Source organism: Mirounga angustirostris, unplaced genomic scaffold (assembly GCF_029215605.1).
Source record: "Mirounga angustirostris isolate CCGP_5_RB_7025 unplaced genomic scaffold, mMirAng1.0.hap1 SCAF_6, whole genome shotgun sequence".
In the NCBI taxonomy this organism is placed as follows: Eukaryota; Metazoa; Chordata; class Mammalia; order Carnivora; family Phocidae; genus Mirounga; species Mirounga angustirostris.
Genome location: NW_026991714.1, coordinates 126,948,210 through 126,963,479, shown reverse-complemented (window position 1 = coordinate 126,963,479; position 15,270 = coordinate 126,948,210). Strand labels below are relative to the sequence as shown.

Below are 15,270 nucleotides of genomic sequence, written 5' to 3'. Positions count from 1 at the left end.
TTTTTGCCACGCAGATGACTGGTGGTATACTGGTGAAGGGTAAGTCCTTAGGTGCAGGGTTTTCTTATAGATGAGTGATCTCCAGTGTCTTCCATTGAGAATCACTGCCATAGTGAGCCATTGTTACTTATAGAGTGTGCTCTATTGTTTATGTTTATTGGGGTGGAAAAGGTTGAGGGTCACTATGTAAAACACAGAAGGTGATTTGAAGCTTCTCCCCGTAGAATCTGGACCATGAGTCACCCCAGGGTTCCTTTCTCTAGAATATGGAAGGTGGTTTCTCCTGGGGGAAATTTACATGGAGAACTTATAGGGAAATGAGCTACAAGTTTCTATCCCATGGCCTTTGCTGTCTCTGGTCTCTTTGTCAGGACCTAGTGGATCTGAGTGGCACTGAGGAGCCTGGCTAGGATGTGCATGGCGTGAGAAAGGAGGGTACTGGTGGTGGAAATGTAGTAATCTTTTTCTGGTGTGCGCAATAGGATAGCATGCAACCAAAAAATGTATCCCAGTGAAGCAATGGGACCAATTCACCAAGTGGGCTAAGAGGCATCATGGTAAAGAAGTACTTTGGGTTCTGATGGACAGCAAGTCTTGCCATGTCCTCATGAAACTCTTCTAAGAGCCATTTTCTTTCCAGACTACTGTTATAATAGTCTTCAGGTGAAATGCCATCGTTCCACTCTGCCGTTGTCAGCTGGAATGGAATGGGGGTGGATACCGAGGGTTCTGGGACGCTTGTCTCTCAGAGATAATGACAACAGAGTCCTGACTGAAGGTATCTCCCTGAAACATGAATTGCTGCGGATGAGTGGGGTACACAAGGATGGATGCTGTGGTAAGACAATTAAATTTGTTTGGTGCTTTATAGCACACAGTTTATAATGGTTTCTATATCTACTGTTTGAATCCTAAAAAAGTCCTTCGGTCAGCAGGGCAGGCTTTAATGGGAACACTTTGTAGATATACAAACTAAGTCTCAAAGGGACTTGCCCGGAACTATACAGTTAGTAAGTTGCTGAACCAAGAGTTAAACCGGGAGTTTGGGTTTCAAGGTCAACCCTCTTGGGTTTTGCTAAATTGCTAAAACGCAACCTGAGCCACAGGACTCTGATACTCGTTGCCCTTATTAACTGGCCACTCGGGAAAAACCAAGTGCCACAGAAACTTGAGGACATGAAGAACTGGCAGACGAAAGCATCAGGAACTCCCACTTGATTACCATACTTAGGACTTCTTGAGTAAGACTAAATAACCTAGGAATGCCCAACATCTTTTGAGAAAATTTCTCAAGCTGGTTATATAACCTGTGCTTCCCGGGGGTGTTATGATTGATCCATGGGGAATGCTAAAGACTGAGCAGGGAAAAGCAATGTTTCCTCAGTGGGTGACCATGAATAAAGCAGTCCAGCTCTGGCCTTAATGTCACAAGGGTGTGGGACCTGTCGCATGATGAACCTCTTTGAGTCTATCCAAAACCTTGTTGATCACTAGCCTCTCTCAGAATATAAAATTATCCCCCAAGGAATCCGAAACCATCTCCGTTCCTCTTGCTGTTTCTTGGGACTATGCTGCTAGCTTCCTGTTCATTACCTCTGTCCTAATGTTCAGTTTTGCAAGCCAGGGGTCCTTTTCCAATTGTTTGAAAAGCTTGTAGGTGAGAGGCAGCAGCTCCGGTTCCTTCACTATCCGCTGATTTCATACAAAATGATCTTTTGTCTTTCCAAAGATAACAAGCACCTTGGAATATGTCTCATTAGCTGCTAAAATGTAGAGATGAAATTCTTCCATCTAGGGAAGCTCACAGAGAGGCCTTAACTCCAGCCCAGACAGTTAATTCCCTAACAGTATCTGGGCCTGGGGCAGGAGATGCATGCTGCAGAGCCAGGGGTAAGAGAGCTGCTGCTTTTCCAGTCCTTTCTCGGGTGTATTTATCAAGGGCCCGAGGCCAGCCTTGGGTTGTCTGGGATCAGGATCTCTTTATGGGGACACTCAGGACTGGTGACTTCCACTAGGCTGGTGTTTTACTGAGTGGGGGGAACATGGGCTTCGGTCAAGTGGGGCAATAGAGTGGCCCAGGTGGGGAACCAGCTGTTGGAGAGAGGGCAGCCCCCACTGCAGCTGTCAAGGAGAAGGTAACCCCCTGCCCCTGTGGGGCCAGTACCATTCTGGGCCACAGCACATGCTTTTAGGGGAGCCAGGACAAGTGATCAGAGGCCGGAGCAGGGCCTAGGCAGGGATGTGCTCAGGGCACAGACACCAGAGATTGAAAAGAAAGCAGATCAATTCGGATACCTCTCATAGTTCCATTTTGTGCTCATGCTTAGTAGTCCTCAGTCCAATACTACGAACCCTTAGGTAAAGTTGTCAGCTGAGCTGGGTCCAGACATCCACTCCTCTTAAGGAGTCCCAAGTCACACTGTCCTTGCCCTTTGCTCTCTCATGCATTCTCCCAATCAGGGTTTAGGCTCTTCCCTAGGCTGAGCCCCACACCCTTAAGGAACATCTTTCTATCAGTGTAGTTCTCTCATAAGCTGTATGAGGGCAGACCTCAGAAGGATACAGATAATCTGGAACTCTAGTGCCCCCCGTCTCTGCGCCCGCCCCAACCTCAACAGCAGTCAGAGACCCTGACCCTTAAGTATCTGAAACAGAAGCTCCTCCTGCCACTAGCTTTTCGCCCAGCTATAGGGGTAGAGTGAAGAAGGGGAGCCCCCCCTTTTCCACCCCACCAGGGACAGCTCAAGGTGAGACATTAAAGGAGCCTCAGACACCATTGAATGAGCCTGGAAGGGAAGCAGCACTTTCCAGTCTCCTGTCCCCGGCCTTGGCCTGCAGCCCAATCCATGGCGGCCCTTTCAGGAGCTTTTAGTGGAAATTCGCCCAGACTGGCTGGAGTCCGCCAGCCCCTCCCACTGCTCTCTCATCTCCTCTTCTGTCTGACTGGGACCACCCCCCCACCAGGCCCCTTCTGTAAACAGCCCTCCTCCCCGCCCCAGCACTGGCCTCTCTCACCCCTCCTTCCTTCCACCCCAGTCACCACATCTCCCTCCCAGGCTTCTCTCTCTCCTGCCAAACCCCTGACTTCCAGCTCCCTTCCACGCCCTGTCTTGAAGCTAGAGGAAGAGAGAGAGAGCCCCTGACAGGACTGATAGCCATTCCCCACCCCCTCCCGCCTGCCCCTCCCCCAGTGGGGACAGATTCCCACTACAAAAGGCAGGAAGCAGAGGCTTCCTGAGACCAGCTGCTCTCACGCTCCTTTGCCTTCTGCTGGCTAGACTGGGCTGTGTCTTTGCTCCCCCTTTCTTCAGGGGACAGTGGGTACCTGCGGTGCCAGGCCCCCTACCTCATTCCCCATGAATGCTGTGGAAAGTCCCGAGGGGCAAGAGCTCCAAAAGATGGGGAGTGGAGCCTGGGACAACCCTGCCTACAGTGGTCCCCCCTCCCCGCATGGGACACTGAGGATCTGCACCATCTCCAGGGCAGTGCCCCCCCAGCCCCAACCCAAAAAGCCTGAAGATGGATCCCAGGAGAAGGCCTATAGGACCCTGGTAGCCAGCTGCTGCTTCCAGATCTGTCGTGGCATCAGAGGTACCTGGTGGGAGGAGAGTTCTCCTCGGATACTGGAGTTAGGAAGGGAGTCCCAAAAGCTTTGCAGGGGGGGAGATGTGACCTGAAGAAGAGGTGGGATCTCAGTCTCTTTGGGCTTTATGAATTGTCTGTTAGAGCTGAAGGCCCCAGAACACAGAGGCCAGTGTAGTGGTCTCTTAGAGGGAGAGCCTGGTAGAGTCATCTCTGGGGGCACAGAAGGGTATGGAGGGAGTTAGCTTGAAGGAGGACATGTTTGTGATGATCCCCTACCTAGGCTGTCCCACCTGAAACAAGAACCTCCTTTCCATGTCTTCATTCTCTGCTACTCAATGTCTTTTCCACTGTCTACCTCAGGGTGTTTGATGAAGGAGGGCAGGCTTGAGTGTGGTTAGAGTAGCCAGATTCAGCCAAGATACATGGTGATGGGTGAGCAAAGGGCCGGGGTAGAAATGGGAGTAATATCCAGGGACTGGTGGGTTGGGTATCTGGGAGGAACCTGCTGCTAGCGATCCTAGGCATCTCTGTCCCTTAGGACTTTGGGGAACAACGCTGACTGAGAACACAGCTGAGAACCGGGAGCTTTATGTCAAGACCACCCTGCGGGAGCTGTTAATATACATCGTGTTCCTGGTGGATATCTGTTTCTGTGAGTAACATCTGTCTCTGTGTACCTCTGGCTGTAAGAAGCATCTCTGTGTACAACATCTGTATACACACTTCCACAGCAATGCCTGAGGAGACAGCATCTATCTGTGAGCCGGCTATGTCCTGGGATTGATTACCTTTTCAGCTTAAGATGTTTTGATTAAAAAGAACTTGTCACTGAGTTCAGGAGAAGGCAGATTGTTAGAAAGCTGTTAAAGTTACTTTGTCAAGAGTTGCAAGGGAAATACAGTTTTTAAGTTCACGTTCCTGACACCAACTCAGCAGCCACCATGTTCTGTTGGCAAGTGGAAGTTTTTACCCTTCTATAAAAAGTGGAAAACAGTTCCTTTCTATTTGGAATGAAGAATAGTTTGGTGGGTTTCATGTGATTATTGTGCTAGGTCTGATCCCCATTTGTTTAAAAGCAGAAGGAGAAAGGTTCAGCAGGCCTTAGAGCTCAGAATCCCAATAAAAGGGCTAAAGATGCAAGTGGTGTAGTGTGGTCAGTGTAGCTAAGATTCTCCCATGTGAGAGACCACCATGCCACAGGCATTGGAGGAAGCTTATTTGAAGTTCTAGCTACAGATACAAACTGGAAAGGTTTGGTGTCTGATTCGAGAATACCAAGTGAAAGGATAGAACAAGTGCACCATGGAAGGATAGAGTCAAAGAATTATAGATTGAAGGTATAGGCTCTGAATTTACACAGACTTGGGTGCAAACACCAGGCTCTACCATTCACCAGCTGAGGAAACTTGAGCAAGTTGCTTAATTTCTCTGAGTTTCAGTTTCCTAGTCCATACCTATCCAATCCAATAGGATTATATGAGGTTCACATGAGATAATATTCATGAAGTCATTACCCCAGTAAAGAGTAACTAGTACCAGTAAATAAATAGGCATATGGTAAAAAATATTCCATAATGGTCACCACCCTGGTCTCCAGACCTGATGCCCTCCCTATATGATGGGCCTCCCTATATGATGCTGGACAAAATACTTCATGGTCATATGGCCAGTACAGAGTTCTGTGATGCAATTCAGTTGTATTCAGATTTGGGAAATCTATGATAACAGCAGAGGAAGTGATATCTGAACCAGAAGCTGAAAGATGAGGAGGATTTAGCTCCTTGAAAGGAAGGTGAAAAGAAGGAAAGTTCCTGGGAAGGGAGAACAGCATGTGCCTAGGGCTCCGAGGGCCTTTACGTTTTGATGCTTCAGACATGTAGTAAAAGAGTACTGTTACTAGCTTCCTACCCCCCATCCTCTCCCAGGCCTCTTTCTTCTTTCAGGCAAAACTAGAGGCAATCATGAGCCTTGGACATGGTCTCAGTAGGGCTACTTTGGCACTCTCCAAGGTTCTGACCTCAACCTCCCTGGCATCTCAGCTCCCTGTCAGCCTCCCTGAGCTCTGACCATCTGCAACTAGACTACATATTCTCAGTGGGGATCATATACCCCCAAGGGAGTAGAAATAGTTTCTTGGAGGGCAAAGAAAGAAGAAAAAAGAAAAAAGCCAACTTAGACATTGCAAAAGTTTTTGGCCCCGGAAAAGGCCACAGTACATAAACAAATGTAGTATTTATGTGCTATTAAAATTTAACTGGGGTGAGGGGTGATTGGGAAGAAAATGTCTAAAGATGCCCCTGAGTTGAGGGATAATGCCAAAAAAGGTTAAGAAACATTGAACTAAACCCTTGTAATTTTGCTAGCCTGTGTGCTAAGCTCTCCTGCCTAATGATAAGGATGCAAGTCCTAGCCATAAAATCTGACACAAAATACAATGGCTGTTGTGTTATTCCATCAGGAGGCTGTCTTCTAAGAGCTTCAATGACATGTATTTGGATACGCATCTTTATCAGTGTGCTTTTCCCTGTCAGTTCCTGTGACTGGGTTCAGATGCTCTAGGACCCATATTTGGTATTAGGGTAAACACTGCAGCATAATGGAAAGATATAAACATTGGAGTCAGACAAACTGGATTCAAATACCTCTGCCACTTATTGGTCTTGTGACTTTGGGTACTTCCTTTTGGTAGAACAAAGAGAATAATACTTATCTTATGGAGATAACATATAAATAATCTTACACAATCACTGATAGTAATCATCTTTGCATTCTCTAGTGGAATTTCAAAATACTTACTTGGTCCTCTAGACTGGTTATAAAAATTACCTTTCAAGAAAGAAGCAAATCTGAAAGGGCTACATATTGTATGATTTTTACTGTATGACATTTTGAGAAAGGCAAAATTATGAAGGTAGTAAAAGGATCAGTGGTTGCCAGGGATCTGGGAGGAGAGGGAGATGAGTAGGTGGTGTGCAGAGAATTTTTAAGACAGCGGAACTACTCTATATGACAATATTATGGTAGATACATGTCATTATACATTTGTCCAAACCCATATAATGTACAACACCTAATGTAAAGTATGGACTTTGAATAATAATGTGTCAATGCAGGTTCATTGATTGTAGTAAATGGGCCACTCTGGTGGGGGATTTTGATAGAGGGAAGGCTGTCCATACGCAGAGGCAAGGGTATATGGGAAATCTCTATACCTTCCATTCAATTTTGCTTTGAACCTAAAACTGCTCTAAAAAGTAAGATCTATTTGGTTTGTAGTTGGCTTCACAAAAAGGGATAATATCATTTGAACAGCATCATTTAAGTTAAGGCATTTTCTCTGGAAGACCTCAGTAAATCACTATAACCACCACTATCATCATTGTTATTAACAGCATGCACACCAACCTTTTATTGAATAAAAGCATTACACCATGTACCTTATCTTATTGACTACGCACAATGATTCTAGGGTATTGGTTCTGTTACCACTTCCATTTTATAAATCAGGAAAGGTTTAGATATGTCAAATAGCTTGCCCAAGGCCACACAGCAAGTGAGTAGCAGAAGCAGGAATCCAATGCAGTGACTATTGACCTGACTCAATTTTTGAGGCTTTTAACTAGAGTCTACTACAGCCTCTCTGCATGCAAATGTGTTACACATTAATTTATTAACACCTGTTAACATCTTAGCAAGGATAACTACATGTCCTACCTTAGTAGAAGCATAACTTTGAATTCTACTGGCTCAGTACTTTTTTCTTTTTATTGCTGTATTTTTTAAATGATTTAAAAACATTAAAGAACATTTTGAAATATAATTCACCTATAATTTACCACCACCACACCAAAGATATCGTCACTGAACCAGCCCTTATATTTTCTTCCTTTCTTTTTTTTTTTTTTTAAGATTTTATCTATTTATTTCAGAGAGAGAGTGAGAGAGCATGAGCAGGGAGGGAGGGGCAGAAGCAGACTCCCCTACAGAGCAGGGAGGGAGCCTGCTCAGGACCTGAGCTGAAGGCAGCCACTTAACCAAATAAGCCACCCAGGCGCCCCTTATATGGTTCCCTTTCACTTACAATTATATCTTAAGTATTTCCTCATGTTTGTAAGTCATTTTTATATTTTCATCTTAATGACTACAGTCACATCATAATTAACTAAAACATTCTCTCGTTATTTCAATATTTGCCAACCGCAGGTAAATATATCTATACTTGCTACTTTTTGCCATTTCTGTTGAAGTATTTCCTTGGGAATTTCCAGGGAGGGAGATGCTAGGACAAAAGATAGGAATACCTTCTTAGGGGTCCCTGGGTGGCTCAGTTGGTTAAGTGTCTGCCTTCGGCTCAGGTCATGATCTCAGGGTCCTGGGATCGAGCCCCGCATCGGGCTCTCTGCTCAGTGGGGAGTCTGCTTCTCCCTCTCCCTCTCCCTCTGTACGTGCTTTCTCTCTCTCTCTCAAATGAAATAAATAAAATCTTAAAAAAAAAAAAAGGAATACCTTCTTAGTACTTGCTTATGTGTTGTCATTTTGCCTTTGTAGGGGATCATACAAATTTATTATGCTGCTAGTACTCTGAGATCAAACCAATTTTGTCACAGTCTCACCAACATTGGATAGTCTCATTTTTAATTTTTATTATTAAGTAGGCATAAAACCTTAATTTGTCTTTAATCACCAGTGAGGGTGGATAGTTTTCCCATGCTTTAATTTATTATGTAAATCTACTTTTGTGTAAATTGCTTAAGGAAGGTATGTTTTAAGAGGGATAAGGAAGGGGGTGGGGAGTAAAGTTTGGAGTATTAAAACCCTAGGCGAGGGACCAAACACCAGGGAACCCATTTCCAGGATTTGGGTTCCTGGAGCTAGGAAATACTAGCCTAACTTTGGCTTGGGATGGGCCCTCATAAACTATAGTGGTAAGCCATACTGACCACATTTCTTCTCCCTTATGCTTTATTCAAGGACCTGGGTGGAGCTAGATACCAGAGCTATTTGGACTTTCATCAGCTGAAATAGAGCTATCTTTTTTATGCAGGCAATGTGGGTGAACCATCTATCTTCCCACAATAACCATATCAGTTGGGTAGGTTTTTAAATCTTACAAAGAGCTTGTATACCTATTATCTCATTTGATCCTGACAGCAGTCCTGTAAGGGATAGATATTATTTCCATTTCACAGATTAGGAAGCCGTTATCTTTTTTTATTTTTTTTTTTAAGTTTTATTTATTCATTTGAGAGAGAATGAGATAGAGAGAGCATGAGAGGGGGGAGGGTCAGAGGGAGAAGCAGACTCCCTGCCGAGCAGGGAGCCCGATGCGGGACTCGATCCTGGGACTCCAGGATCATGACCTGAGCCGAAGGCAGTCGCTTAACCAACTGAGCCGAAGGCAGTCGCTTAACCAACTGAGCCACCCAGGCGCCCTAGGAAGCCGTTATTATTGTCATTATGAATAGTCCAGGAATGATCAGTAATTCAGAATGGTCCCTGATGGGTGGAGTTGGTCCTATTCCTCCACATAGAAAGCACTGGAGAATGATCTTCCTGCCTCCACTCCTTCCCTCCCACCATCATGATATTTAGGAAAGGGCTTCCAGCTCTATGTCGTCTTGGCAGGATGGCTGTAGCCTTTTGTTGATGGAGGAAACATTGAAGGTCTTTGTGTGGAAACAATGGCTGTTTGTTTTAGGAGACAGTATTGTTATCTCAAAGGTGCACCTGGGACTGGCCCTGTTTAGGAGCAGTTCTGAGACAGGACAAGGCTGGGTCTGGTCACCATGCAGTTGGGGAGGAGGGCACAGACCCTCAGCCTTTGGTGACTTGTGTCACTGAATGTTCTTTATTCATCACTGGTTGTAAGGAAATGCCTACCTCTATTCACTCTGCCTCTTTTGAGTGGATGTCAAGGTTCTGTCCATAGATTGGTGGGATCTTATATTAATAGGAGAGGTTGAAGTAAGTTTGGAGGCTAGGAAAAAGATGTCTTTCTTTTTTTCTTTATGAGATATAATTGACCTACAACACTGTATTCGTTTTAGGTGTAAAACATAATGATTTGATATATGTATATACTGGGAAATGATCACATTTAGTTAACATTCCTCACTACACGTAGTTACTAATTTTTCTTGTGATGAGAATTTTTAAGATTTAGTCTCTTAGCAACCTTCAAATATACAATACAGCATTGTTAACTGTAGTTACCATGCTGTACACTACATCACCATGCTGGATTTGTTTATCTTATAATTGGAATTTTGTACCTTTTGACCACCTTCACCAATTTCACACCCCCCCCTCACACACACCCCTATGTCTGGCAACTACCAATCTGTTCTCTGTATCTATGAGTTTGATGGGTTTTGTTTTTGTTTTAGATTCCACATATATGTGACATCCTATATTTGTCTTTCTCTGTCTGACTTATTTCACTTAGCATAATGTCCTTAATGTCCATCCATGTTGTTGTAAATAGCAGCCTTTCCTTTATTGGTGGATGAATAATATTCCATCATATATATGTACCACACTTTCTTTATCCATTCGTTTGTCAATGGACACTCAGATTGTTTCCATGTCTTGGCTATTGTAAATAATGCTGCAATGAACATAGGAGTGCAGATATGTTTTTTGAGATAGTGATATCATTTTCTTCAGATAAATATCCAGGAGTGGGAATTGCCGGTTCATATGGTAATTCTATTTTAATTTTTTGAGGAACCTCCATAGAAGATGTCTTTCTTGACTAAGCATTCCTAGAATTGACAAGGAAAGGAACAGAAATATGTTGGAGGTTCAGAAAATGTCTGTGGGTGAGCTCCTATACCCTATGTGACTGTAATGATGACAGAAGATAATTGGTCACAAAGAACCATGACATTAGTGAAGGTGCAATGGTGATGGAGAGAGCATGGGACCTGGAATAAGACAACATGGTTCAAATGATGGTGCAACCAGTTATTAGCCATTGCCTTTGGCAAGCTAGGTCAAGATACTTAAATCTCTGGAAGCCCCGTTTTCCTTATATATCTAATGATGGTAATGACTGCCTTTGTGAGATTGGTGGAAAATAAGTAAGTACAAATAGTACAGTGCCTGGCATATGGTGGGCTTTCAAAAAATATCAGTTGTCATTCCACGTCAAGGTATAAATTAGGAAAATATTGAAATGTAAAGTTTAACCCACTGGAACCTTGAGATCTGAGAAAGCATCAGGATAATGCTTATCAAGGATCAGAAAGACTAGGCCCTCTAGAAGCAGTTGCCAGGGATCAAGACTGGCCATGGGATCATGATTTCATGCTTTTCCTAGCATGCTCAGTTACCCATGGCCTATCCAGACACAGAGAATTACCAAAGTCCTTCTAGTACTAGGGTGAGGTCATCTGAGTCAACTCAACCTAGATAATAGGGATTATTTAGGCTTTGGCCTAAATTTGCTGTAGCAGAATTCCCTGGTGCCCCAGAATTCTGAGGGCCTGGATCACTGTTATGAGATTGGTGAGCCTGGACATACCCTGTTGTTCAATGAGGTAACAACCTGTCATGTAGTTTTCCCTGATGTGAGGCTGTCACTGGTCTCTAGGAATACTGTAGTACTTTTTTTTTTTTTAAACTAAAATTGTTTTTCTCATCATAGTAACTTTCTTTTTTTTTTTTAAGATTCTATTTATTTATTAGAGAGAGAGAGAGAGCATGAGCAGGGGGGAGGGGCAGAGAGAGAGGGAGAAGCAGGCTCCCTGCTGAGCAGGGATCCCAAGGCGGGGCTCCATCCCAGGACCCCGGGATCATGACCTGAGCTGAAGGCAGACACTTAACCGACTGAGCCACCCAGGCGCTCTACTGTAGTACATTTAAATGCCAGTTCTTGGAATCAGGGAAAGAATTTTTACCTATAACTATGCTTTGATCAAGTATAGGAGAGCAGGCAGCAGTGGCTGATAAAATCTAGATATTCTACATTTTTGTAGATGAGATCAGTCTGGGGCTCTGCTGGTATAAGGAGTCGGAGAATGAACATGTAGTTTGCATTCATAAAGCATGAGTCTGAGTGTTGACTCTGTCTCTTCCCAGCTGAATGGCCCTGAGCAGATCATATAAATTTGAATTTCATGATTCATAGTGTTAAAAATAAAACCACAGGTCCCAAATGGTGTCACTTAGGTTGAGGCCCCATGTCAGTAAATCAAGACTTAATACCTAACCTAACTGCAGTTTCAACCCCCCAAAAATGTAACCTTTAACCAGTCAACATGGAAATTTCTTGGCCAGCACTAGGAAATTTACAGATAGAACCCTTCCATTCCCCACAGAAGGGCTACCTTGCCAAAAACAATGGCTTCTTTGCTAATAATTTCCTTTTTTCCACTCTGTACCTTTAAAAACCTTTCCTTTTCTGTAGCCCTTTGGGGCTCTCCTCTACTTGCTAGATGGGATGCTGCCTGATTCACGGTTTAACTAATAAAGCTAATTAGGATCTTTAAAACTTACTTGATTGAATTGTGACATTTAACATTAGAAAAACTGCTCATTGGCAAGGTCAGACCATACCTGGTAAGTTACCGGGAGACATTGCATGGGAAAACACTATGAAAACTATGGAACATGGGACCCACATAAGGGATTATAGTAATATGGATAATGATCTCTTTATGCTATTAGGTGGAGGCAGCAATAAATCTAGGATTTTAAGTTGAGGCAGATCATTAAGGCTGTGTGGAAGTTCTAGTCACAGATAGAAGGCAAAGGGCAATGTTCTCAAAGGTTTACTCCAAGGACCCCTGGGGCTTCCTGAGACCCTTTCCCTCACCAAATTACATCTTTGTGGGAGGTCCTATTTTCTTCACATACTTCAACCAAAACAACCTATAGCAGCAGATTGAATTCTGAAGCAGATATGAGAATCCAGCAATCTTCTTTAAACCCAGGTGTTAAACAGGCTTGCAAAAATATTAAATGATCCCATTTTTCTCACTGAATTTATTTGTTTTGTTTTAGAAAATAGTTGTTTTTCGGGCGCCTGGGTGGCTCAGTTGGTTAAGCGACTGCCTTCGGCTCAGGTCATGATCCTGGAGTCCCAGGATCGAGTCCCGCATCGGGCTCCCTGCTCAGCAGGGAGTCTGCTTCTCTCTCTGACCCTCCTCCCTCTCATGCTCTCTGTCTCTCATTCTCTCTCTCTCTCAAATAAATAAATAAAATCTTTAAAAAAAAAAAAGAAAATAGTTGTTTTTCATAATAATATGTTGTTCATGTTTACGTATATGGGGTTTGTTATCATTATTTTAAAATGAATCATTATTACAAATGTCTAAATTTTTCCTCAGTTTTAATTTCTATAAAGTAATTTCTATAAAGTTAGCTATAACCCAAATAAAAACTTTTTGGAGTTCCTAATAATTTTTAAGAGTTACAAAGTGGTTCTGAGAACAAAATGTTTGACAACCACTGGTTTGGAGAATGAATTTGAGCTGGTCAAATCAGATTATTTCACAGCATGGAGTGCTCAACAAATGAAATGTTAAGAGCTCATTAGCAAAAGGTTCAAACTAAGGACAAGACCCTGGCTATTCACACATTCATTCATTCATATTTTACAAAGTCCTATTATGGGGCAGACCCTCCTAACTGTTAAAGGCTTTGAAATACAGGAGACACACCTGCCTTCAAGGAGCAGTGGAAGCCAATGGCGGCCTTAAACCCATAGTGACCTGCAGTGCTAAGGACACTGGGGGTGGGGTGGGGGTGGGGTTGCTCCAGGATGATGGCAAGATGTCGGAGGACAAAATGTTCAGAGAGACCTGGGAACTCTTGTGGGTCTCAGAAGCAGGCAACCATTCAAGTCTGAGGAGACCAAAATCATTGTCATTTGCTTGTGTTTTTTGTTTTGCTTTGTTTTAACATTATTGGCTCTCAGCCTGGAGAAGGCAGGCGTGGGAGCCAAGAGCCAACTAAGGCCTCAGGCTATGAATATGCAAGAGCTTTGCCAGAGTCAGAGTTCGGAAGGGCAAGTATGAAAGGAAAATATAAAGCAGTGTTTCTCCTCATTTCATTACAAAAGAATTCTACCCCTTCCCCCACCCCCAAACCATGGGAATATCTTTATTAAAAGTTTAACTAATATAGTTCTTGTTTAAAAAAAAAAAAAGAGTCAAATAATATGGAAAATGTTAAAGGCCACTATTATTAACTATTAAGAGTTTGGTATATATCATTTCAGCCATTTTCTGGGCACATATAAATATATTTGGATTTTAGTGAAATGCACTGGTTTTATAATCCTCTAGTGAATGCTCTGAGGATTTAACCCTTCCCTCATTTCTAAGTTGCAATTTTCTTCTGCCTACTTTCCATCTTAAGAAACATGAGGCATTTGGAATCCAATTTTAAATGACCTGACCTAATAGCATTAATTAGAATATGTGAGTGGAAGAAGGAATTGCCCAAGAAGGAGAATAGCAGCAATAAGAGGATTTCTTTTTTTTTTTTTAAGATTTTATTTATTTATTCGACAGAAAGATAGACAGAAGAGCACAAGCAGAGGGAGTGGCAGAGGGAGAGGGAGAAGCAGGCTCTGCACTGAGCAGGGAACCCGATGCGGGACTCGATCCCAGGACCCTGAGATCATGACCTGAGCCGAAGGCAGACGCTTAACCATCTGAGCCACCCAGGCACCCTAAGAGGATTTCTTAATAGGGAACTTCCTACTAAGCAAAGGATAAAGGGTTTTGTAAACTCAGTAAATGGTTTTAACCAAGAGATCTGTGATTAGATTTGACTTTTTCTTAACAGAACATTTGACTTTTTCCCTAATTTTCCTAGAAAAATTCCTTTTCCAAAATATCCATCTGACATGGATGTAATCATATGAAATGCTTCCGTTGGGATATTGATTTAGCTGTAGTAACAGTGCTTAAATAGAATAGAAGTTTATTTCTCTCTCACATAATAATCTAAATTGTGTAAGAAGCCCTGGACTGGGGGCACGTGGGTGGCTCAGTCAGTTAAGCGTCTGATTCTTTGATATCAGCTCAGGGCATGATCTCAGGGTCATGAGATTGAGCCCCAGGTCAGGCTCCGTGCTGAGCGTGCTGAAGCCCTGGACTAAGATGGGGCCCAGACTGCTTCTACCTCTTTGTGTTGTCATTCTCAACATATGGCTTCCACCTCATGCTCCAGCTCCAGCTCTTATGTCTCTAAGAAATAGGTAGAGAGATGTTTCAGAGAGCTTCTCAGCAATCCAGGTGATAAGAGGGACTCAGGAAGAGGCCATCAGAGTAGCCACAGGGTAAATTTATAAAATAGGTAAAGCCCGAGGAACTTCCAATTCTTCAACAACTGGAAGATGGATGGAACAGTGGGAGTTCTAGCCACACAATGACTGTCAGGGCTGGTTTTGGGGGTAGAGGGAAGAGACCTCCAGATTTCTAGAGAAGCATCTTCCATACGTTTCCTCACAGCTATTCAGCTTAGGAAGGAGTATTTGTCTTTTGAGTTTCAAAAACTTGAAGGCACAGAGTTTCCAAAAGAGCAGTAGTATAAACATATAAAGGAATTATAATTATACACTTGCTAGCAGAAGCACCCCAGCCCTTCAAGTTTCTTTGTCAATTAGTTGATACCCTCCTGCCCAAGGAGACTGCTGTTGGAAAATGATAGCTAAATTCCATCACATGGTAA

The 15,270-nt window shown here is 43.3% G+C and overlaps 1 protein-coding gene across 2 annotated transcripts in view; it reads left to right on the top strand.

Moving 5' to 3' along the window:
• The first annotated feature begins 867 nt into the window (after positions 1-867).
• Positions 868-15,270, top strand: part of PKD2L1 (polycystin 2 like 1, transient receptor potential cation channel) — a 32,867-nt gene continuing 18,464 nt past the window's right edge. The window contains exons 1-2 of one of the 2 annotated variants that reach the window (XM_064595164.1): positions 868-3,591; positions 4,124-4,237. In XM_064595164.1, the coding sequence (XP_064451234.1) occupies positions 3,357-3,591; positions 4,124-4,237 (349 nt within the window). In that variant the 5' untranslated portion in view covers positions 868-3,356. The remainder of the gene's footprint in view (positions 3,592-4,123; positions 4,238-15,270) is intronic. The other variant, XM_054508341.2, reaches the window with a different exon arrangement.